At 41.3% G+C, this 23,323-nt stretch overlaps 3 protein-coding genes, 1 non-coding gene and 2 pseudogenes across 4 annotated transcripts; 4 read left to right on the top strand and 2 right to left on the bottom strand.

The window, feature by feature from the left end:
* Nucleotides 1-167: 167 nt before the first annotated feature.
* On the bottom strand, nt 168-1,118 carry LOC129407246 (olfactory receptor 11A1-like). The gene has a single exon (XM_055147838.1). It carries the CDS (start codon nt 1,110-1,112, stop codon nt 168-170), a length of 945 nt encoding a protein of 314 aa, XP_055003813.1. The 5' UTR covers nt 1,113-1,118.
* A 1,560-nt stretch (nt 1,119-2,678) lies between these two features.
* Nucleotides 2,679-3,632, bottom strand: LOC110167092 (olfactory receptor 11A1-like). Its single transcript, XM_020932395.2, has one exon. It carries the CDS (start codon nt 3,630-3,632, stop codon nt 2,679-2,681), a length of 954 nt encoding a protein of 317 aa, XP_020788054.2.
* Nucleotides 3,633-9,336: 5,704 nt separating this feature from the next.
* Nucleotides 9,337-9,408, top strand: trnap-cgg (transfer RNA proline (anticodon CGG)). Its single transcript has one exon. It is a non-coding gene; the product is annotated as a tRNA-Pro (tRNA).
* Nucleotides 9,409-11,018: 1,610 nt separating this feature from the next.
* Nucleotides 11,019-12,011, top strand: LOC110167110 (olfactory receptor 1500-like; annotated as a pseudogene).
* Nucleotides 12,012-15,963: 3,952 nt separating this feature from the next.
* Nucleotides 15,964-16,941, top strand: LOC110167091 (olfactory receptor 1500-like). Its single transcript, XM_020932394.2, has one exon. The coding sequence runs from the start codon at nt 15,997-15,999 to the stop codon at nt 16,939-16,941; it is 945 nt and encodes a 314-aa protein (XP_020788053.2). The 5' UTR covers nt 15,964-15,996.
* Nucleotides 16,942-22,255: 5,314 nt separating this feature from the next.
* LOC110167107 (olfactory receptor 1500-like) lies at nt 22,256-23,218 on the top strand (annotated as a pseudogene).
* Nucleotides 23,219-23,323: the final 105 nt, after the last annotated feature.

The raw sequence follows: 23,323 nt of genomic DNA on the forward strand, positions 1-23,323 counted from the left end.
TGGCGTTAATGACTTAATTAGTTAACGCAAAGTTAACGCGTTAACGTGCCCGGCCCTAATTATATATATATATATATATATATATATATATATATATATATATATATATATATATATATATATATATATATATATATATGTACAAAATTCTTGACTGTGACTGATCATTAAGCAGTAGTCATAACATTTCTTGACCTAGAAATTATATTTTTACACACATTTCTGATTTTTGTCAGACTCAGGCCATACATAGGGGTGTTTAACAGAGGTTGACATGTCAGATGATATAATGATAACATTATTCTTAACATTTGAGGCAAATGGCTCAGATCAACCCTGGTTTGGGCAATTTGGAATGAAGATCCAATAGCGAAGTTTACAACAGAGAAGAGGTGTGGTGTACAGGTGCTCACAACCTTCTGCCGTGTCTGTTTGGTTCCATTAAAACACACTCGAAAAATCTGTATATATGTAAAGAAAATAACTATTATAGGTATTGAGACAAAAACTGCAGCAGTGATCACTTCGTAAATGTTATTCACTGTTGTATCAGAACAGGCCAGTTTGATGATGAGGTAGTTATCACAATAAACAGAGTCCAAGATGTTTCCACAAAGTTTTAAAGATGCAGTGAGAACAATCGTTACTGTAACAGCCACTAATGGAGACAACCAAATGACAACAATGAGACAGGTGACTTTCCTCGGGGTCATGTGAGTGTTGTAGTGCAGAGGAAAGCAGATGGCCACATATCGATCATATGACATAATAGCCAGGTTTGTGAAATTCACTCCGATATAAGAATACAGCAAAAATAGTTGAAGAAAACATAAATTATATGAAATTGTGTGGACATCTTGAAGGATTTGATATGCAATGAAAAGTAAACATACAGTGCTGCCATTTATCTCATTGATGAATAAACTACATAGAAACATGTACATAGGTTCATGTAGAGTAGTATTCATACATATGACCACAATAAGGAGCAAGTTGGACAGCACTATCAGAACATACACAGACAATATAATGACAAAATACAACCACCGCAAAGGCCCAGGGTCAAAGTAGGCTCCCAGAGTGAAATAGGAAACCTGAGTGAAATTCACCATCGCTCTCCTTTTGGTTTATACACACACTATAAGAGGAACTGATCTATCACATAGTAAAATATAAGTGTACGTGAAGCTTTTTAAACAGCATTATCACTGTTATCTCAAGGTATGTGGTCTTAGAAACCATTCAGCTATTCAGTAAAGCAAAGAAAAGCTGCTCAATTTGCACAAAGGAAAACAGAATTATAACATTTAATAATGAGGACATAACCATTGTTGTGCACAATCATTTTCATCCATTAAGTACAAAAACTGACTCAAAATGTAACATATTAAATTACCTTATACATCCTCATTCATTAAAATAACACTTTAAATTAGGACAGAAAGGAAAACAAAGTTAAAAGCAGAGTGAATAAAACTGATATAGATTTCTGTTGTGAAATCTGAAAATGCATATCATACCCCAAAAACACCAAAACATGGATGAAAAAAAAACATCTTCTTGTTTGTGGACAGATATTTAAGTCATAATTTGGTTAGAGTGGGAGCTGAGCTGCACCAAAAACCTCAAGTGGCTCTGAGGGCCTGACACAAGTGACATTTATCAGATCCTCCCCAGTCACAAAATCATGACGTCAAAGAGAAAGTTGTCTCCTGGATTCAACTGCACCTAAACACTTTGAACACTATCTCCACACATTAAGTGAACCACATTTAAGTTTTTATGTAGGTTTTACCTTTTCATGTCTGGTTTAGTTTGGGTTAGGGTCATACATGCTCAGGGTTATGGTATGGGTAAGAATAGGCTCATATTTGGAACAAACCTTTGGAAATGTTGGAACAGAGACCAGGCAACTTTGACAGAATTGTATGGTTTTATTAGTATTTCTTTTTGTTGGCATCAAAGCACATTCAGAGTTTGCGGAAGGACACATATTATGCAAAATTCACATATTTTTAAAGACAATAACCGTGTTATATTATATGTATAGTCTCATCATCAAAAACGTAACTGAAGTTGTATTTTACTTCATTTAAACTTGTTTCATTAATCCATTAATCCAAAGTCGTCTTCTCTGAGCTCAGAAATATTGCTCTGTTTGTACTTGCCTGGATTATTGGGTCACAGCTAAAAATCCAGACTGCTCCTGCACAGTTTTTAACACTTTAAGATTCCACTGGACTGGTTCTGTGATCAAATTGTGTTCACAACAAATGCATTGCTTTATTACCATGTCATTCATGTTTCCTAAGGACTTCATTTGTTTATTTTCCATAATCCACCTGTCAGTCACACCCATGGGGAGACATAAACAGTAACCAAAAGTACTTTACAAAGTGCTCGAGAAGTGCATTTTCTGGATTCCAGGCAAACTAGTATGCACAATATGTTTTCATTAAAGCACACTTTACTGTCCCTGGAGGGAAATTTGCCCTCTGTATTTGACCTTTTCTTTAATTGTGCATGGGTAAACGAGCAGTGAGGGCCACAGCACAGTGTCCAGGGACCTACTGTATCTCCAGACCTTGAGCTAGGCTTGGTCATTCGCTGGAGAAAAATTAATACATAAAAAGAGAAAACTTAAGGATAAATATATTGGTTGCAATTGATGTTGACCATCAAGTCATCTGGATCATATTCACAGCATTTCTTGAGCTAAAAAATATATTTTTACACAGATTTCTGATTTTTGTCAGACTCAGTCCATACATTGGTGTGTTTAACAGAGGTTGACATGTCAGATGATATAATGATAAAATTATTCTCAACATTTGAGGCAAATGACTCAGATCAAACCTGGTTTGGGCAATTTGGAACACCGTTCCAAAAGCAAAGTTTACAACAGAGAAGAGGTGTGGTGTGCAGGTGCTCACAGCCTTCTGCCGTGTCTGTTTGGTTCCATTAAAACACACTCGAAAAATCTGTATATATGTAAAGAAAATAACTATTACAGGTACAGAGATAAAGACCATAGAAGCAACTAATTCATAAAAGTTATTCACTGTTGCCTCAGAACAGGCCAGTTTGATGATGAGGTAGTTATCACAATAAACAGAGTCTATGATGTTTCCACAAAGTTTTAAAGATGCAGTGAGAACAATTGTTACTCCAACAGCCACTAATGGAGACAACCAAATGACAACAATGAGACAGGTGACTTTCCTCGGGGTCATGTGAGTGTTGTAGTGCAGAGGAAAGCAGATGGCCACATATCGATCATATGACATAATAGCCAGGTTTGTGAAATTCACTCCGAGGTAAGAATACAGCAAGAATATTTGAAGAAAACATAAATTATATGAAATTGTGTGGACATCTTGAAGGATTTGATATGCAATGAAAAGTAAACATACAGTGCTGCCATTTATCTCATTGATGAATAAACTACATAGAAACATGTACATAGGTTCATGTAGAGTAGTATTCATACATATGACCACAATAAGGAGCAAGTTGGACAGCACTATCAGAACATACACAGACAATATAATGACAAAATACAACCACCGCAAAGGCCCAGGGTCAAAGTAGGCTCCCAGAGTGAAATAGGAAACCTGAGTGAAATTCACCATAGCTTTTGGTTTGTAAAAACACTATAAGTGAAACTGACCTATCACATAGTAAAATTATAAGTGTACATGAAGCTTTTTAAACAGCATTATCACTGCTATCTCAAGGTATGTGGTCTTAGAAACCATTCAGCTATTCAGTAAAGCAAAGAAAAGCTGCTCAGTTTTCACAAAGGAAAACAGAATTATAACATTTAATAATGTTTTGAACATTATAAAGAAGTGTTGCAAAAGTGCACAATCATTTTCATCCATTAAGTACAAAAACTGACTCAAAATGCAACATATTAAATTACCTTATACATCCTCATTCATTAAAATAACACTTTAAATTAGGACAGAAAGGAAAACAAAGTTAAAAGCAGAGTGAATAAAACTGATATAGATTTCTGTTGTGAAATCTGAAAATGCATATCATACCCCAAAAACACCAAAACATGGATGAAAAAAAAATATCTTCTTGTTTGTGGACAGATATTTAAGTCATAATTTGGTTAGAGTGGGAGCTGAGCTGCACCAAAAACCTCAAGTGGCTCTGAGGGCCTGACACAAGTGACATTTATCAGATCCTCCCCAGTCACAAAATCATGACGTCAAAGAGAAAGTTGTCTCCTGGATTCAACTGCACCCAAACACTTTGAACATTATCTCCACACATTAAGTGAACCACATTTAGGTTTTTATGTAGGTTTTACCTTTTCATGTCTGGTTTAGTTTGGGTTAGGGTCATACATGTTCAGGGTTATGGTATGGGTAAGAATAGGCTCATATTTGGAACAAACCTTTGGAAATGTTGGAACAGAGACCAGGCAACTTTGACAGAATTGTATGGTTTTATTAGGCCTGAGTGCCAGAAACTGGTGATGGGCCTATTAGTATCATAAAGCCACATAAGTGCACTGACGAGAAGGTCACTAACCCTCACCATGACGTAGGAATACGTCTCAGTGCCACCACACAAAAAAAAATTGCAATAAGGAAAAGGAATTGTGCCAGGGAAAAAGCCTGTAGAATCACAAAAATTAGATCATGACAAGACATGTTAAAAAATATTATATGCCGTCCATTCTCCTGGATGTCAGCCATGTTGGATTAAATATTTCTTTGCATTTTTTTGCAAGGCAGTCACCCGAACAGGCTCAGATTTGATACACATTATCTGAAGGCATGGGTGATGGTCGGGTTTTTTAAGTATCCCGGTTTCTTCATGGTGCATGTATATGCAGTACCCCGGTTTCAGTATCCCGCTTATGGTAGTATCCCGGTTATTAGAAACCGGGATACTGTAGCTGGTTTATTCCGATAGTAACTGGGATACTGTGGCATGCAGTGTTGGGGAGTAACGGATTACATGTACCGCCGTTACGTAATCAGAGTACAAATTATGAGTAACTGTATTCAGTTACAGTTACTGTTTCAATAAGTGGTAATTGGATTACAGTTACTTTGCTGAAATAAGTGGATTACAAGGCGGTATTTTCCTGTTTTCACATTTTGTGCTACCTCGCATTTATTTATTTTTTTATTTCGGTAATTTCACTCATTGCCGGAAACCAAACAGAACGCGCGCAGTAAGAGCGATGTAAACGTCATGTTAAAGTTGGCGGTGTCAGTCACACAGTGGAAGCAGCAGTGCATTGGTAAAAACGCATTTGTGTCTTGGAAATTCTTCTCCCGATGTGAGATATATATATATATATAAAAAAAAAACAAATATAAAATCGCCTACAACTTAAATGTGAAACAGGAGCTACTGGCACTGGTGAAAACAACCTGCATAGATTCATAATATCTGCACCACTGTCCTATAGTGACCTGCCACATGAGTGGACACGCACACAAACACACACAAACACAAACACACACAAACACAAACACACACAAACACACACCTTTCATCATCGTCATCAACCTGACAACCCGCGGACCACGTCTCCTTCCGTAGTTACAGCGCGGACACCGACGTCTCGTGCGCCGCGAGTGGACCGTGTTTTCTCGCGTAAACCGCGCTTCCTCCTGTGCGCCTCTAAACCAGAACTAACACCAGGACTAAACCAGGACTAATCCAGGACTAAACCAGAACTAAACCAGGACTAAACCAGAACTAACCCAGGACTAAACCAGGACTAAAGCAGGACTGAACCAGGTTTAAACTAGGACTAAACCACGACTAAACCAGAACTAAAGACCTGAACTAGAATCAGGAGTAAACCAGGTCTAAAAATCAGGACTAAACCAGGACTAAACCAGGTCTAAACAACATGACACCTAACAGTAGGTTGACATAATTTAAGGTGATCTCATATAAAAAAAAATTTCTCTATCAATAATATTTTTTAATCTGGTGAAGGAAAAGCTGATCTTGTTTCTGTCTTTTAACAGACAAAACCTCTTATATTAAGATCTCGTGGTCTTTGTTTCTCTACAGTAAACAGTTGTTTATTCATGGAGACTTGGGCTCAGACAATTTGAAGACAACAAACAAGAATTTTCAGGATGTGGTTGCTACATTCATGTCGTTTAAAAAAACATGACAATATCAAGTAATCCAAAGTAATCAGATTACGTTACTCACTTTAAGTAATTTAATGGATTACGTTACAAACTACATTTTGGGGTGTGTAATCTGTAATCTGTAGGGGATTACATTTTAAAAGTAACCTTCCCAACACTGGTGGCATGTATGCGCAGTATCCCGGTTACTGCAACATAAAGTTGAGTGTGCATGCGTCCAAAAGACAAACACTTTCCAGTCTTTTCACCGCAACAGTAGCAACATAAATAAAGTGACCAACATAAATAAAGTGACCAACATAAATAAAGTGACCAACATAAATAAAGTGACCATACATGAGTGAAATGACTGTAAAATAAAGAGCTGTGCTAAACCTGCACACATACAATCTGCACTCGTCTGACCTGCACTTGTGTGCTAAACCATGAACTATCTCCTATACAACACATGCACAGAACACACTTACCATCATTAGTGCCTCTTCTGTCACAAAAACAATACACATATTACACTGAGTTGTGTCCTTTAGTCCGACAGAAGCTGATCGCATCAGTGGCACAAGGAGCAAGCTGTTTTATCAGCGCTAACAGTTTATGCTAATTAGCCATGTGGTCTTAAGTTTTGTTTCTGCAAAATGTAAACAAATGTGATCAAAGCTGAATCTACGGCCCTCGATCAGCCCTCTGCTTCATCTGTGTTTAAATATGTGGCTCTTGATGAAAAAGGTTTGGACACCCCTGGCCTAGAGGAAACCATGGATCCTCCACACTATGCTGGCTTTCAGTTAAGATCTCAGACGTTTCAACCCAACAAACCATATGGTAACAGATGCACTGAGTTACCATTTTCATCAATTATTGTGAGCCTACCACAACCTACCATGAATGGGCCTTCAGGAGTGAAGCGTGGCTCATTGGTCTAGGGATATGATTCTAGCTTAGGGTGTGAGAGGTCTAGGGTTCAAATCCCGGTTGAACCCTGCTGTTCAGCAGTTTATCTGGGAGTAACTGCACCCATCTGGCTTTTTCATCAGCTAGTTAAAGTCTAGAGCAGGGGTGGGCAAACTACGGCCCGGGGGCCGTATGCGGCCCTTTAAATCTTTTAATCCGGCCCGCCGAACTGGAATAAATTACAATAATAAACCTTGTTGATGTTTTATTTGTCATGCATTTCCAGCGTTTCCTAGTAGATGGTGCACTATATATACATTGAGTTGCGACGTATTATGTTGGCTGCAATGCTTTATGGGAAAGTGTTCTTACAGGAGTTATTCGGACCTTGAGTGAAGTAGTTGGTGCTTAAGATAAAAGACTGCACTGCTTCCATTTTGAGTTGGTAAAAGTCAATCAAAGAAAATTATGGACTCTGAGTTGTAATTATTAATGTGTACAACATTTGGAGTCAGGTTTTATCACACTCACAGGTGTGTATCTGTGGTTGTATGACGTGAGCTTTGTTTTTGAGCTGTTACCAGTCATATTCGAAAACGGTGAACTCAGGATATACATTCACTCATGTTGTGCAGTGGAACAGGTCTCAACAGTTTTTATGTTCTGAATCTTTCACAGTAGTGATGAAACGTGTAGCACGTCTGAAGTCCTAGATAAATGTGAATAAGAATGTAATGAATCTGAGCTCTTAACACGTTATGTCCTGTCTTCTGTCCGGCCCTTCAGTCAAACTTTAGGACCCTATGTGGCCCACGAGCCAGGAAGTTTGCCCACCCCTGGTCTAGAGGATACCATCCCAGACGTTTCAACCCAACAAAAGATTTGGTAACAGCTGCACCAGTTTAAGATTCAGATTCTCGCTTCGGGTGTGAGAGGTCCCGGGTTCAACTCCCGGACGAGCCCGGTTCTACAGCAGTGTGTTGTTTGTCTGGTTACAGTGAATTTTCATGAATTTGCTGTTTTCATCAACTAGTTAAAGCCTAAAGGACACCATGGATCCTGCTTTTGATGGAGAAGTGTGGCTCGTTGGTCTAGGGGTATGATTCTCGCTTAGGGTACGATAGGTCTATGGTTCAAATCCCGAAAGAGCCCTGCTTCTCGGCGGTGTGTGGTTATTATCTGGTAACAGCTGAAACAGCTTGACATTTTCATCGAGTGGTTTCAGCCTAGAGGACACCATGGATCCTGCTTGCCGGTCTATGCAGGTTCATTCAATGATTCCCACATGTTCCAACCCAACAAACCACCTGGTCACTGGGTGAAAGAATCCCAATTTGACGGAATCAGTTATTGACTCCATGTGAGTAGGCATGCTGGCTTGTTGGTCTAGTGGTATGGTTCTTGCTTTGGGTGCGAGAGGTCCTGGGTTCAACTCATGGATGAGCTTGGTTCTATAGCAGTGTGTTGTTTGTCTGGTTACAGTGTATTTTCATGAATTTGCTGTTTTCATTAATTAGTTAAAGCCTAAGTGTAGGTTTTTAATCAAGATCCCAGATGTTCAGTCAACTGTTGGCTGTTGGCCTCAGGCATTCTGGCTCATTGGTCTAGGGATGTGATTTTTGCTTTTATGCCTTTACAAATGGAGAAAGTGTCTGAGTTTGACTGGCTCCAGCACATCAAGTCCTACTGCTAATCTAAACATCATTTATGAAGTCATTATTAGAGCACTGGAAAATCAATAATGAATCGCCACCTCAAGTGGAGCTTTCAAGGCTGTTTTAGGCGATCTTTAAAAGAGTAGCCCCATTCTTCTAACCAGGCTGGCTCCACCTAGTGCCTCCGCTCAATTTCATTTCTCTCCAGACTAGGTTAGGAATCAAAATACAATAGACGGTTCGCCAAAATCCCGGAAGTGCAAGTCTGGGCACCAGCCAATCAGCGAAGAGACATATATTCAGTGTTGTCAATGATTCCCAAGATCGAGGATTTAAAGCCGGAATAAAGAGAATGTTTGTTGAATTTTATCAAGGGGAAAGAAGTTATTGCCCTTCTTCCTACGGGATTTGGGAAATGCTTAATATACCGGTTTCAAATCCCGGATGAGCCCTGCTGTTCAGCAGTTTATCTGGAAGCAGCTGCACCAATCTGGCATTTTCATCAGCTAGTTAAAGTCTAGAGGATACCATCCCAGATGTTTCAACCCAACAAACCATTTGGTAACAGCTGCACCAGGTTACCATTTTTGTCAATTTTTCTGAGCCTACCGCAACCTACCATGAATGTACATTCAGTGGGGAAATGTGGCTCGTTGGTCTAGGGGTATGATTCTCACTTCGGGTGTGAGAGGTCCCGGGTTCAACTCCCGGATGAGCCCGGTTCTACAGCAGTGTGTTGTTTGTCTGGTTACAGTGAATTTTCATGAATTTGCTGTTTTCATCAACAAGTTAAAGCCTGAAGGACACCATGGATCCTGCTTTCCAGTCTGTGCAGGTTTTCAGTAAAGATCCCAGATGTTCCAAACCATCCACTAAAAAAAAATCTAAATTCATACCTGATTTCACTCAGTCAACTGTTGGCTGTTGGCCTCAGGCATTCTGGCTCATTGGTCTAGGGATGTGATTTTTGCTTTTATGCCTTTACAAATGGAGAAAGTGTCTGAGTTTGACTGGCTCCAGCACATCAAGTCCTACTGCTAATCTAAACATCATTTATGAAGTCATTATTAGAGCACTGGAAAATCAATAATGAATCGCCACCTCAAGTGGAGCTTTCAAGGTGTTTTAGGCGATCTTTAAAAGAGTAGCCCCATTCTCCTAACCAGGCTGGCTCCACCTAGTGCCTCAATTTCATTTCTCTCCAGACTAGGTTAGGAATCAAAATACAATAGACGGTTCGCCAAAATCCCTGGAAGTGCAAGTCTGGGCACCAGCCAATCAGCGAATTTTGTCAAGGGGAAAGACGTTATTGTCCTTCTTCCTACGGGATTTGGGAAATGCTTAACTCAACAGTGTTCAACAGTGGCCAGACTCACGACTTCATAGAGTAATAAAAGCCATTAAAAGAGAGCATCAGGGGCAGAGGACTGATGGACATAATGGAGGAAAATACAAACTCAGGAAACAGTGAAAATTATGAGGAAACTTTATTTACCTCCAGTAAAGTTATAAATTTAAGCACCTCAGCCATATTATCCATAGAATTAGTCCTCCGCAAATAATGACATCCAGTCCACAAAACAGTTCTATTAATCCAGTGTGAAGTGATCTTTAAAAGTAAAAAGGTAAGAGTAGATCCTGACGTGTGTCTGTTTACATCCACACAGCAGATTAGCGATAGTGACTCTACTTCCTGTGGAGTTGATCACCAACCTTCTGTGCATTAAAAGTCATGTATCACAAGTATTGCACCACATTTCACAAATGTGCAGTTTTGACTTGCATCTAAACTAAACTTCATATGATTGGTTAAATATTTCTGATTGACAGTTCTGTTGACATGAAGTTTTTCCACTGTTGCCATACGTCATTTGATAAATGTTGTTGTAGTGTATGAACTGGGAGGGGCCTACAGAGAGTTTGATAAAGGTCCAGTTTAGGTGATCCCTCTCCACTTCTCTGACTCTCCATGATCCTCCATCCGATGACTTTAAAGACTTTAAACACATCTTAAACTAAACTAAAATGTAATCAGATAGTGTGGAATCTTTTTGGATATTATTAATATAAGTTTTATGCGTGATATTGTTTTTTGAATGACTATATTTTCCTTTTAAGATGTTGGTGAAGTCAAATATTTGGAAATTGGAATACTTGTAGTTTTGTTGATGTTATAAAAGGAGGTTTAATTATAATAATTGATTATCGTCGATCTGTTTTAGGTCCTATCTTTTAAATAGCTGTACCACATACTCTCTTCTGTCTGCACCTGTTTATACCTGGTAAATATTGGTTAGTAACACGGTACTTGAGTTTAAACATTTTGCCGATGAATATTGTTGTTGTGAATATTACATTTTGAAACAGAAAGAGAATCATGGTTAATTTCAGTCAGGTTTCCCATTTCACTCTGGGAGCCTACTTTGACACTGGGCCTCTGAAGTGGTTGTATTTTGTCATTATATTGTCTGTGTATATTCTCATAGTGTTTTCCAACCTGCTCCTCATTGTCGTCATATGTTTGAACAGAACTCTACATGAACCTATGTACATTTTTCTTTGTAGTTTATTTGTGAATGAACTCTATGGCAGCACTGCGTTGTATCCGTTTCTCTTATCCCAGATCCCTCAAGACGTCCACAAAGTTTCTTATTCTTTTTGTATTGCGCATATCTTCACAATTTATTATTACGGTTCTGTGGAGTTCTCAAGTTTGTCAGTGATTTCATACGATCGATATGTTGCTATCTGCTTTCCTCTGCAGTACAACACTTGCATGAACAATAGAAAAGTAGCATTTCTGTTTATTTTAATATGGCTGCCTCCATTTGTGGCTGTTTTAATTACCACTATACTCACATCGTCTTTGACTCTATGTGGAGATGTTATTGACACTGTTCTTTGTGATAATTACTGTGTTGTGAAACTGTCCTGCTTTGACACAACTGTAAACAACTTGTATGAACTTGTGGCTGCTAGTGTGACTATAATGCTTCCTGTATGTATCATCATTTTCACGTATATTCAGATTTTTAAAGTGTGTTTTAATGGTTCCAAACAGACACGTCAAAAGGCTGCGAGCACCTGTACTCCTCATATCTGCTCACTGGTGAACGGGGCTTTCGGAGCTTTATTTTTAATTATTCAAACCAGATTCAATATGAGCCACTGGCCACCTATTGTGAGAATAATTCTGCCATTGTATCACCTCGCCTGTCAGCCACTGTTTAACCCACTCATGTACGGTCTGAAACTGTCCAAAATGAGAAATGTCTGTAAAAATGTACTGACTAAAAATAAAATGATGATTAGGATGAACTGACAAATGATTTTTGTTTTATTCTGTGTGTCTTTCGGTGTAAAATAGAGAGTATTTTCACTGAAGTAAACGGTGAAAACGGTATTGTACAATGAGATGCAGTAACACTTGGATATTCATGACCTGCAGTCTAGGACCCTCTCATTTCTCTGCATTCAGACTTGTGTGTTTGACAGGCAGATAAACCAATCAGAAAAAAACACATCAGAAGAAACATCGTGGCTAAGGAGTAAACAGTGTGGCCTGCTGAAGCACTATTAAACAGGGGGAGAGGTGGTATAGATGCTGTTCTATATGATGCCATTATATTTTGAAAGGACTTTGATGGACTGTATGACAACCATGCGGCTGTAATTGGTTTGTCCAAAAAATAATGTAACCCAGGTATTTTTCTGTCCCTGGCCCATCTCTACCTTATATTTTAGCCACAGTTGTTCTCAACTATCGCGAGACTTCGCACACATATCACAAGACTTAGTGAGTCAAGCTCTTTAAAAATGGCCGCGCGCGCTACCATTCAGTTGTGTGTTGTGTCGGTCCGGGGTGTGACTGAGCTGCAGCAGATGCCTCTTGCCTTCATGACAAAGTGCTGTCGTGATCCTATTAGATTTAACTAAGTGGAACTGGCCAGGTTCCAGAAACTGGACTCTCCAGACACTGGATGTTGAGCTAAGGCCTAGAGCCTGAACCAAACTCAGAGTGCAAGCATCTGCCAGTGCAGTAGGAGGCGTAGCAGCCACTCAACCCCACACACACACTCAAACACCCACTGCCCCCTTCTGTGGGCACTGGGCTCTTATTGAACTGTGCTGGGAATTACCCACCTTATCACAACAATCCCTGGAACTCTTTTTTTGTGTCTTTTGTCGCGATCCCGTGTGGATTATATGAACTTTTGTTGCGGCTCATCTCGGCTCGGACTAAGGACTAAAATGCGTTGAACTCATTGATCATAGACTCTGAGCTTAATCATATGGAAATGCATATCTCTAAATGTTGTAAATAATCTCTGTTTGTACACTGTAAATACACCACAACTCAGCACTACAAGCCTGTGTGGCTGTCTTATTAAACACCCCACTTCCCTTCAAGTCGAACCCTGGTCTTCTGATCTAGCCTATTGCTATTATTACTACTACTATACTTCCTATCTCTTCTAACCTCTATTGTGGCATTGTATAAGTGGACTTGAAGAATTTTCTACGACCAGGGTCAAGACCACACCTGGAATTGGAGAGCCTCATTCACCCAGCTCCTATTATCCATTGTCAATGCAGTTGCTCATATCTGTGGTTGCAAGGTTTCTGGTGCTTGTTACAGTGGCAATCCTGGTGGTGAAGGAAAGTAAGGGATTCTGAAAAGCTGAAGAAGGAGTTCTATCGAGCCTTGTTGGCTTGTGAGATTCATGAGGCTCATGAGAGGAGTTTATAGAGGCCATGGAATTGGAGTACTTTATTGGTCAACCGCAAAGGAATTTTGGCAAACTGTCTGGCACCTCAGGAGGGGGAAGTGGTGCTTCACCAACACTGTTTACAGTGCAGGTGGGGAGCTGGTGACCTCAACTGGGGGATGGTGTTGAGCGGTGGAAGGAATATTTTGAGGATCCCCTCAATCCCACCATCACGTCTTCTGAGAAGAAAGCAGAGGGGGTTGGCAAGGCTCCGATGGTGCATGAGATCTGTCCTAAGTCTCTGGATGTTGTGGGGTTGTCCTGGCTGACTTGTCTTTGAAGGATCATGTGGCGGTCAGGGACCCACTGGATTAGCAGACCGGGGTGGTGGTCCCTCTGTTTAAGAAGGGGACTATAGGGTGAGTTCCAACTATAGGGCAATCACACTCCTCAGCCTCCCCAGTAAGGTCTATGCCAGGGTACTGAAGAGGAGAATTTAAACAATAGTCAGATCCAGGAGGAGCAGTGTGGTTTTCGTCCCGGTCGCAGAACACTGGACCAGCTTTATACTTTCCATCGGGTGATCGGGGGTGCATGGGAGTTTGTTCAGTGAGTCCACATGTGCTTTGTGGATCTGGAGAAGGCATTTGACCATGTCCCTCATGGTGTCCTGTAGATGATGCTCTGGGAATATGTGGTCAGTGATCCCTAGCTAAGGGCTGTCCAGTCCCTGTATGACCAGAGGAGGAGCTGTGTTCACATTGCTGGCAGTAAGTCAGACCTGCTCCCAGGGCATGTTGGACTCCACAAGGGCTGCCCTTTGTCACTGGTTCTGTTCATTGTTTTTATGGACAGAATTTCTAGGTGCAGTCAGGGGCCGGAGGGGGTCTGGTTTGGGGACTACAGAATCTCATCTCTGCTGTTTGCAGATGATGTTGTCCTGTTTTCTTCATCAAACCAGGACCTGTAACATGCACTGGAATGGTTTGCAGCCGAGTGTGAAGCAGTTGGGATGAAAATTAGCTCCACCAAATCCGAGGCCATGGTTCTCGATTGGTAAAAGTTGTCTTGCCCTCTCCAGGTGGGTGGAGAGGCCCTGCCTCAAGTTGAGGAAGTCGAGTATATCTGAGTCTTGTTCACAAGTGAGGGAACGATGTAGCTTGAGATTGACATGTGTCAGTCTGTATCAGACTGTTGTGGTGAAGAAGGGTCTGAGTCGAAAGGCAAGGCTCTGATTTATTGCTCAATCTACGTTCCTACACTACACTGGAGAGGCCCTGCCTCAAGTTGAGGAAGTCAAGTATCTCTGAGTCATGTTCACAAGTGAGGGAAGGATGGAGCGTGAGATTGACAGGTGGATTGGTGCAGCGTAATGCAGAAGTAATGGAGTCGCTGTATCAGACGGTTGTGGTGAAGAAGGGTCCAAGTCAAAAGGCAAAGGTCTGATTTACCACCCAATCTATGTTCCTACACTCACCTAAGGTCATGAGCTTTGGGTAATGAGCGAAAGGCCAAGATCACGGATACAAGCGGATAAAATGAGTTTCCTCTGCAGAGTGGCTGTTCACTCCCTTTTGAGATAGGCTTAAAAGCTCAGTCACACAGAAGGAACTTGGGAGTAGAGCTGCTGCTCCTCCTATATTTATTAAAATATAATAAATATTTTCCCTTGACTTCAGTGAAAGGGCTTTCTCTACTGGATACCTTTCCTGGCACTTCTGCGGTATAACCACATCATAGAGCAAAGTGTTTCTTACATATAGTTATATGTAAAAATTTAGCTAATTTAGCCTAAAACAATTTAAAATAGTTCACATTATCAGTATTGGTTTGTCTGTTTTGTCGAGGTAAAGCTGCATATTAACAATAATGACTTCCTGTATAATTTATCGCCAGTCTTATGTACATTAAAAATCATGTATCTTAAGCATTGCACTACATTTCACAAACAATAATTACACTGTTTTCACTTACATCTAAACTAAAAGTGCAAAGCTCTGATCATTTGAACACTTAAGGGGCTTTCAAAACATGCAGGAGCAGTTTCTGATTTCATTCCCTGTGCAGAACAGGACAGTATTCTAACTCTTTTCAAGAGAGCATCAGCACTGGAGTGTTCATACACGTGACTGAAAGCCCTCAAATTTCACCAAATATTTAAACATTTTTGATTGACAGTCCTGTTGACATGAAGTTTTTCCACTGGTGCCATACGTCATTTGATAAATGTTATTGTAGTGTATGAACTGGGAGGGGCCTACAGACAGTTTGATAAAGGTCCAGTTTAGGTGATCCCTCTCCACTTGTCTGACTCTCCATGATCCTCCGTCCTCTGACATCTGGCAATAGATTTATATCTTCAATTATTTACTCATATCTTCAGTTATTTAACTAAACTGAAATGTAATCAGATAGTGTGGAATTTGTTTGGATATTAATAATATAAGTTTTATTTGTGATATTGTTTTTTGAATTAATATATTTTCCTTTTTTAACACGTTGGTCAAGTCAAATTTGGAAACTGGAATACTTGTAGTTTTTTATGTTAAAAAAGGAGGTTTAATTATAATAATTACATTTTGAAACAGAAAGAGAATCATGGTTAATTTCAGTCAGGTTTCCCATTTCACTCTGGGAGCCTACTTTGACACTGGGCCTCTGAAGTGGTTGTATTTTGTCATTATATTGTCTGTGTATATTCTCATAGTGTTTTCCAACCTGCTCCTCATTGTCGTCATATGTTTGAACAGAACTCTACATGAACCTATGTACATTTTTCTTTGTAGTTTATTTGTGAATGAACTCTATGGCAGCACTGCGTTGTATCCGTTTCTCTTATCCCAGATCCCTCAAGACGTCCACAAAGTTTCTTATTCTTTTTGTATTGCGCATATCTTCACAATTTATTATTACGGTTCTTTGGAGTTCTCAAGTTTGTCAGTGATTTCATACGATCGATATGTTGCTATCTGCTTTCCTCTGCAGTACAACACTTGCATGAACAATAGAAAAGTAGCATTTCTGTTTATTTTAATATGGCTGCCTCCATTTGTGGCTGTTTTAATTACCACTATACTCACATCGTCTTTGACTCTATGTGGAGATGTTATTGACACTGTTCTTTGTGATAATTACTGTGTTGTGAAACTGTCCTGCTTTGATACAACCATAAACAACTTGTATGAACTTGTAGCTGCTAGTATCGTTGTACTGCTCCCTGTATGTATCATCATTTTCACATATATTCACATTTTTAAAGTGTGTTTTAATGGTTCCAAACAGACACGTCAAAAGGCTGCGAGCACCTGTACTCCTCATATCTGCTCACTGGTGAATGGGGCTTTCGGAGCTTTATTCTTTGTCATTCAAACTAGATTCAATATGAGCCACTGGCCACCTATTGTGAGAATAATGCTGCCATTGTATCACCTCACCTGTCAGCCACTGTTTAACCCACTCATGTACGGTCTGAAACTGTCCAAAATGAGAAATGTCTGTAAAAATGTACTGACTAAAAATAAAATGATGATTAGGATGAACTGACAAATGATTTTTGTTTTATTCTGTGTGTCTTTTGTTTTAGGTGTAAAATAGAGAGTATTTTCACTTAACTGCTAAAGTGAGTGAGCTAACAGTATTGTACAATATAATACAATAATACTTTGATGACAGGCAGATAAACCAATCAGAAAAAAAAAAGTTAACAAACATGGTGGGTATGGAGTAAAAAAGCATAACACAGGAATAAGAAACAGTGTGGCCTGCCAAAGCACTATTAAATGGTGGAAGAGATTACACAGATGTTGTTCTAAATGATGCCATTATATTTTGCGAGGAATTTGATGGACTTTATAACAACCATGCGGCTGTAACTGGTTTGTCCAAAAAATAAACTTAAAGAATTTACTATTACCACGGTCCAGGCCTCACCTCGTTCACCCAGCCCCTACAGACCTAAAATACATTACATTTCGGACAGATTATTACATAAATTTTGAACTGCCCCTTATTGTGGTGAGGGAGTTTGCTGACCCAAATGATCCTAGGAGCTATGTTGCTAGGGGCATTATGCCCCTGGTAGGTCTTCCATAGCAACCAGGTCCTAGGTGATGGGTCAGACCAAATGGAGTTCATACCTTTATGAATAGCTGAATATCGAGGACCATGCCATCGTCTGGTATGGTGCAGCCAGAGCCCCACCCTGGAGCCAGGGGCCAGCCGGGCTCAGCCCAAACGGATGACGCGGGTTAACCCTCCCGTGGGCACACCAAGAGGTTCAAAGGGGTCGTGTGCAAAGACAACTGGGCAGCAGTTGAGGACACAGCATCTGGCTGTGGTGACATGGAACATCACCTTGTCAAGAGGGAAGAAGCCTGATCTCATACAAGAGGTTGAGAGGTACTGACTAGATATAGTTGGGCTCACCTTCACATGCACAGCTTGTGCTCTTACCCATAACTACTGGGTTGGGATTGGACCCTCCATTTCTCTGGCATTGCTCACAGAGAGAAGGATTTGGCTGGTGTGGTCTTGCCTATAGCTCAGCCGCCATGTGTTGGAGTATACCCCAATGAACCAGAGGATCACGTTCCTGCATCTTTGGGTTGGGCACAAGTCTCTCACTGCTCTGGTGCCCTAAGGGTCAAACAGTGATGTAGAGTTCCCTGCCTTCATAGTCCCTGGGAAAGGTTATTTGACCATGCCCCAAACGGGGACTGTTGTCAGCTGGAGAGGGAGGAAGGAAGAGAGGAAGATTGGCCTCTGTTCCAGAAACCTCCTGGAGGCCTCCCTGGACAAGACCCAGGACACACTGGAGGGACTATGTCTCTTCGCTGGCCTGTGAGCAATAATGCAGAAGGCAATGGATGGATGGACATACACTAACAGTCAAAAGTTTGGACACAAGTTTTTTTTTTGTGTTTTTTTTTTTTTGGTTATGTTTATGTTAGAGTAGATTCCAGGCACCCCTGATCCAAAAGGGGCTGAAGGAAAGACATCACTGAAGTCATGTCACAGGACACATGGTCCACACCAGTTCTGTGGCACCACCCAGCAACCAGGCTCCACCTACAACTTGCGCCCATGTGGCCTGTAAGTTGTCAACGACAGTCCTGCTCAGCCCAAGAGCATGCCAGCGCCATTGTTCAGGGACTATACATGAAGACTCAGGGCTTTGTGGCGAGGATGCCAGATCTTGGATCGTCCCTGGGACAGCAAGTCCTCTGGTCAGGAGGCGCTACAGTTCCTCGTCCAGCATTTTAAACACTTCGGACATCCAGGGTCTTTGTGGCCAATTCGGTGCCGCTAAGAAGACATGTGCATGAAACAACGTCACCCTGCCAAGCAGAACTGGAAGAAGAATGCATAAAGCACCCCTGGGGTCCAGCTCTGGCTCAGGGCATCTGTCCCCAGTGGTCCTGGTGGGCTGTTCATTGAAAACCACAGGGGACAATGAGCGTTGTCATGTTGCATAAAGATCTACTGAGGCTTGACCGAACACCGTGACACCATATCTGATCCACCAACTGGGGGTGCAAGCACCACTCACTGGGGTGAAGAGCGCCCCCTGGACAGCAGATGTGCTGCAACATTGAGGAGGCCAGGACTGGGCCCACAGAAGGCGCTGGCATGGTCTGGCATGCAAGGACGGAGACTTCAGACCGCCTTGATGATCAATGTTAGACATCACTGCAGTGTTGTCCATCCTTAGCATCACCTCCTTCCCCCTCACCATTGGGAGAAAGTGCTGCAGTGCCAAACAAACAGCCTCCATCTCAAGGAGGTTGATGTGCTAACTTCGTTGTACGGAGTCCAAAGTCCCTCAGATCTGCTTCCACACAGCACCTCAACCCATCTGGGATGCATTGGCAGTTATAGTGCTCCGGGCTGCAACAAGGCCTAGGGGAACTTCGACTGCGACAGCTCTGGGATCCATCCACTATGCAAGGGCCTTGCGGCTTGTGTGGGACAGGCTTATCTTCCTCAACCTGTCCCTGGGCATGGAACACTTCTGACACACAAATGACCACTGAAGTGGTCATGTGTGCAATAGACCCAGCAGTCACAGTGCGCTGAGCAAGACAGCTAGCTATGCACTTCCTGATGGCCGACACCTGCTTAGGTGTCAGGCAGGCTGTCATTGTGTTGGGGTTCAGAAACAGCCCCCAATACTCCACTGAGGTGCTTGGTACAAGGTGGCTCTTCTCTGCATTCAGGTGACGACCTAGGAAAGTCAAATGGTCCAGAATGACTGTAGTGTGCTCATGAACCATGCTTAGAGATGGTGCGCACACCAACCAATCGTCCAAATAGTTCAACACTTGGATACCCCTCCGACGGAGAGAGGAGAGTGCAGCATCGATGCACTTTGTGAAAGTTCGAGGTGACAGGGACAGGTCAAAAAGGAGCACATTGTACTCGTACAAGCTTACAAGCACTGAGATGGTTGCTTGAAAAACTTGACAGCAGCCAAAGAATACAGTCAGGAATGCTGAGCAGACTTAGGCGGCCCATTCGAGGGGACAAAGATCTGTCTACCACCTCGAGGATCCTGTGGAGAGCCCTGACCCATTGACTGAGGACTCTGAGGCCAATAAATTTCTCCGGGGTCATTCAAGGACCCTACCTCAAGAGCCCCTGATTGTGCATGGCCTGACCATGCATTCGCACCTTCTGGGCTTCATCTAAGGCTGCCTCTTGCAGCTAGGCCAAACACATGACAAGGTGAAATGCTAGCACCCAAAACACCAGCATGTTCCACCTCTGACAAAGCCGTCTGACTCAAACAAATGTGGCACCTGGCGATGGTGAGATGGGCTAAGGAGTTACCCAGGACCAGAGCACTTGCTCCCTGAATCACCATATCCATGATGTTAATCATTTTAGGCAGGAGTTCAGATGGGCTCAGACTCTCCAGATACACAAGCAGAAAAGCACTGGTGTTTGCCAGTCTAGCAGCCATGGCAGTAGACTGATAAGCTTTTGCCACAAAACCGTCATTGGCCGTGCACTTCCTATTGGGATACCCCTGGGATACCAAGGAGTGCAAACGAAGGTCCCACCTGTAGGGTCCCATCCAACTTCTGCTCAGCAGCACTGTGAAGATCACTTATTGCAGAGTAGGGAGGTAAAGCTTTTCTTGGCCCATGACTCTTTGAGACAGGAAACAAAATTCAAATACGCAGGCAAAGGGACGCGACCTTGGTGGTCCAGCCCTTCTCCAGCGGCATCATCCAACAAAACATCCTGCTCCACCTCATAACCATCCAACAAAGCAGAGGAGCCGCAGCCTGAGCTGTCGGTCTTATCTAGGTTGCCTGAAGTAACCAGTGAAACAGCATCAGGATGAGAAAACCCACACAGAGGGGCTCAATGCTCCAGCGGCCGTTGTTGTGTAGCAGCCATGGTCTCCATAGTCTTATGCATAGCCTTCGGTTGTTTCTAGAGATGATTCCCCCTGGGGTCATAAACATGGTCATGCGTCTATTTACCACCAGACTTCAACTCCACTTTATGGGGAGGAGAGTCCACGTCTTGACCACATGGCAGACTCAGTAACACAGTCCATGTGGTCACTATCCAGCCTTGAAACCATCTCGACACAGGAGATCCACACTAGAGGGAAAGAGAAAACTTCTCAGAAACAGAATGAAGTCCCCTGTAGTACAAACAAATAAAAGAGAAAATGAGGCATTGAACATCATAGCCAGGACTAATATAATATACATGCATATTCATATATATTATAATTTAATAATATAGAAAATGCAAGCACAAAGGCAGAAAGCTGCAGTAACCTTTCCAAGCCAGGAGGAGGCGAAAGCATGCTCTCGACAGCACTACATACAGACCTAAGTTTGTGTAACAATTCACAAGCCAGATGAATGACAAAGTTTGCAGGAGCAACAGGAGCAAAACCCACAAAACTGCAACAGAACTTACATGGAAAGCCAGAGGGGTGCTACAAAAGTGTGAAGAACGGTGAAAATCTCAAGCTGCCCGGCAGAGGCTCTCAATGACCAGGAGGATAGGGTGAGAGGGTGAGTGTGTGCACACGCATCATTCATATACCTGTACACCCACAGGTGTGTTTAATTTGGCATAATGCTCCTGACCCGAGGTAGTAGTCCCACGGTTACAGATTCACTGAAATTAAATAGAATCATGTATCTTAAGTATTGCACCACAATTCACAAACAATAATTACACTGTTGTCACTTGCATCTAAAGTAGAAGTGCAACACTTAGGGGCTTTAGAAACACACAGGAGCAGTTTCTGATTTCATTCGCTGTGCAGAACTGGACAGTATTCTAACTCTTTTCAAAAGAGCACCAACACATGATTGAAAGGCCTCACATTTCACCAAATATTTCGGATGTTGGTTAAACACTTCTGACAATCCTGTTGACATGAAGTTTTTCCACTGGTGCCATACGTCATTTGATAAATGTTATTGTAGTGTATGAACTGGGAGGGGCCTACAGACAGTTTGATAAAGGTCCAGTTTAGTTGATCCCTCTCCACTTGTCTGACTCTCCATGATCCTCCGTCCTCTGACATCTGGCAATAGACTTTAAACACATCTTCAATTTTTTTACTAAACTAAAATCTAATCAGACAGTGAGAAATCTGTTTGTAATATAATTTATTTGCTAATAATATAAGTTGTTTGTGTTTTTGAATTAATATATTTTTCTTTTTTAACACATCAGTCGAGTCAAACACTTGGATATTAGAATACTCATCATTTTGTTGATGTTATAAAAGGAGGTTTAACTATAATAATTGATTTTAAAATAGCTCTACCACATTCTCTCTTCTGTCTGCACCTGTTTATCCCTGGTAAACATTTTGCCAATGAATATTGTTGTTGTGAATATTACATTTTGAAACAGAAAGAGAATCATGGTTAATTTCAGTCAGGTTTCCCATTTCACCCTGGGAGCCTACTTTGACACTGGGCCTCTGAAGTGGTTGTATTTTGTCATTATATTGTCTGTGTATATTCTCATAGTGTTTTCCAACCTGCTCCTCATTGTCGTCATATGTTTGAACAGAACTCTACATGAACCTATGTACATTTTTCTTTGTAGTTTATTTGTGAATGAACTCTATGGCAGCACTGCGTTGTATCCGTTTCTCTTATCCCAGATCCCTCAAGACGTCCACAAAGTTTCTTATTCTTTTTGTATTGCGCATATCTTCACAATTTATTATTACGGTTCTGTGGAGTTCTCAAGTTTGTCAGTGATTTCATACGACCGATATGTTGCTATCTGCTTTCCTCTGCAGTACAACACTTGCATGAACAATAGAAAAGTAGCATTTCTGTTTATTTTAATATGGCTGCCTCCATTTGTGGCTGTTTTAATTACCACTATACTCACATCGTCTTTGACTCTATGTGGAGATGTTATTGACACTGTTCTTTGTGATAATTACAGCGTTGTGAAACTGTCCTGCTTTGACACAACTGTAAATAACTTGTATGAACTTGTGGCTACTAGTATCGTTGTACCGCTTCCTATATGTGTAATCGTTTCCACATATATTCACATTTTTAAAGTGTGTTTTAATGGTTCCAAACAGACACGTCTAAAGGCTGCGAGCACCTGTACTCCTCATATCTGCTCACTGTTGAATGGGGTTTTTGGAGCTTTATTCTTTGTCATTCAAACCAGATTCAATATGAGCCACTGGCCACCTATTGTGAGAATAATGCTGCCATTGTATCACCTCACCTGTCAGCCACTGTTTAACCCACTCATGTACGGTCTGAAACTGTCCAAAATGAGAAATGTCTGTAAAAATGTACTGACTAAAATAAAATAATGTTTAGGATGAACTGACAAACTGCTTTTGTTTTATTCTGTGTGTCTTAAGGGGTAAAATAGAGATCATTTTCACTTAACTGCTTAAGTGAGG

The sequence above is a fragment of the Boleophthalmus pectinirostris genome, unplaced genomic scaffold (assembly GCF_026225935.1).
Source record: "Boleophthalmus pectinirostris isolate CB_2022bp ecotype Guang Dong unplaced genomic scaffold, ASM2622593v1 HiC_scaffold_9, whole genome shotgun sequence".
Classification (NCBI taxonomy): domain Eukaryota; kingdom Metazoa; phylum Chordata; class Actinopteri; order Gobiiformes; family Gobiidae; genus Boleophthalmus; species Boleophthalmus pectinirostris.

Coding starts and splice junctions, on each gene's coding strand:
- LOC129407246 (XM_055147838.1), bottom strand. CDS start 1,112: ATGGTGAATTTCACTCAGGTTTCCTATTTCACTCTGGGAGCCTACTTT.
- LOC110167092 (XM_020932395.2), bottom strand. CDS start 3,632: ATGGTGAATTTCACTCAGGTTTCCTATTTCACTCTGGGAGCCTACTTT.
- LOC110167091 (XM_020932394.2), top strand. CDS start 15,997: ATGGTTAATTTCAGTCAGGTTTCCCATTTCACTCTGGGAGCCTACTTT.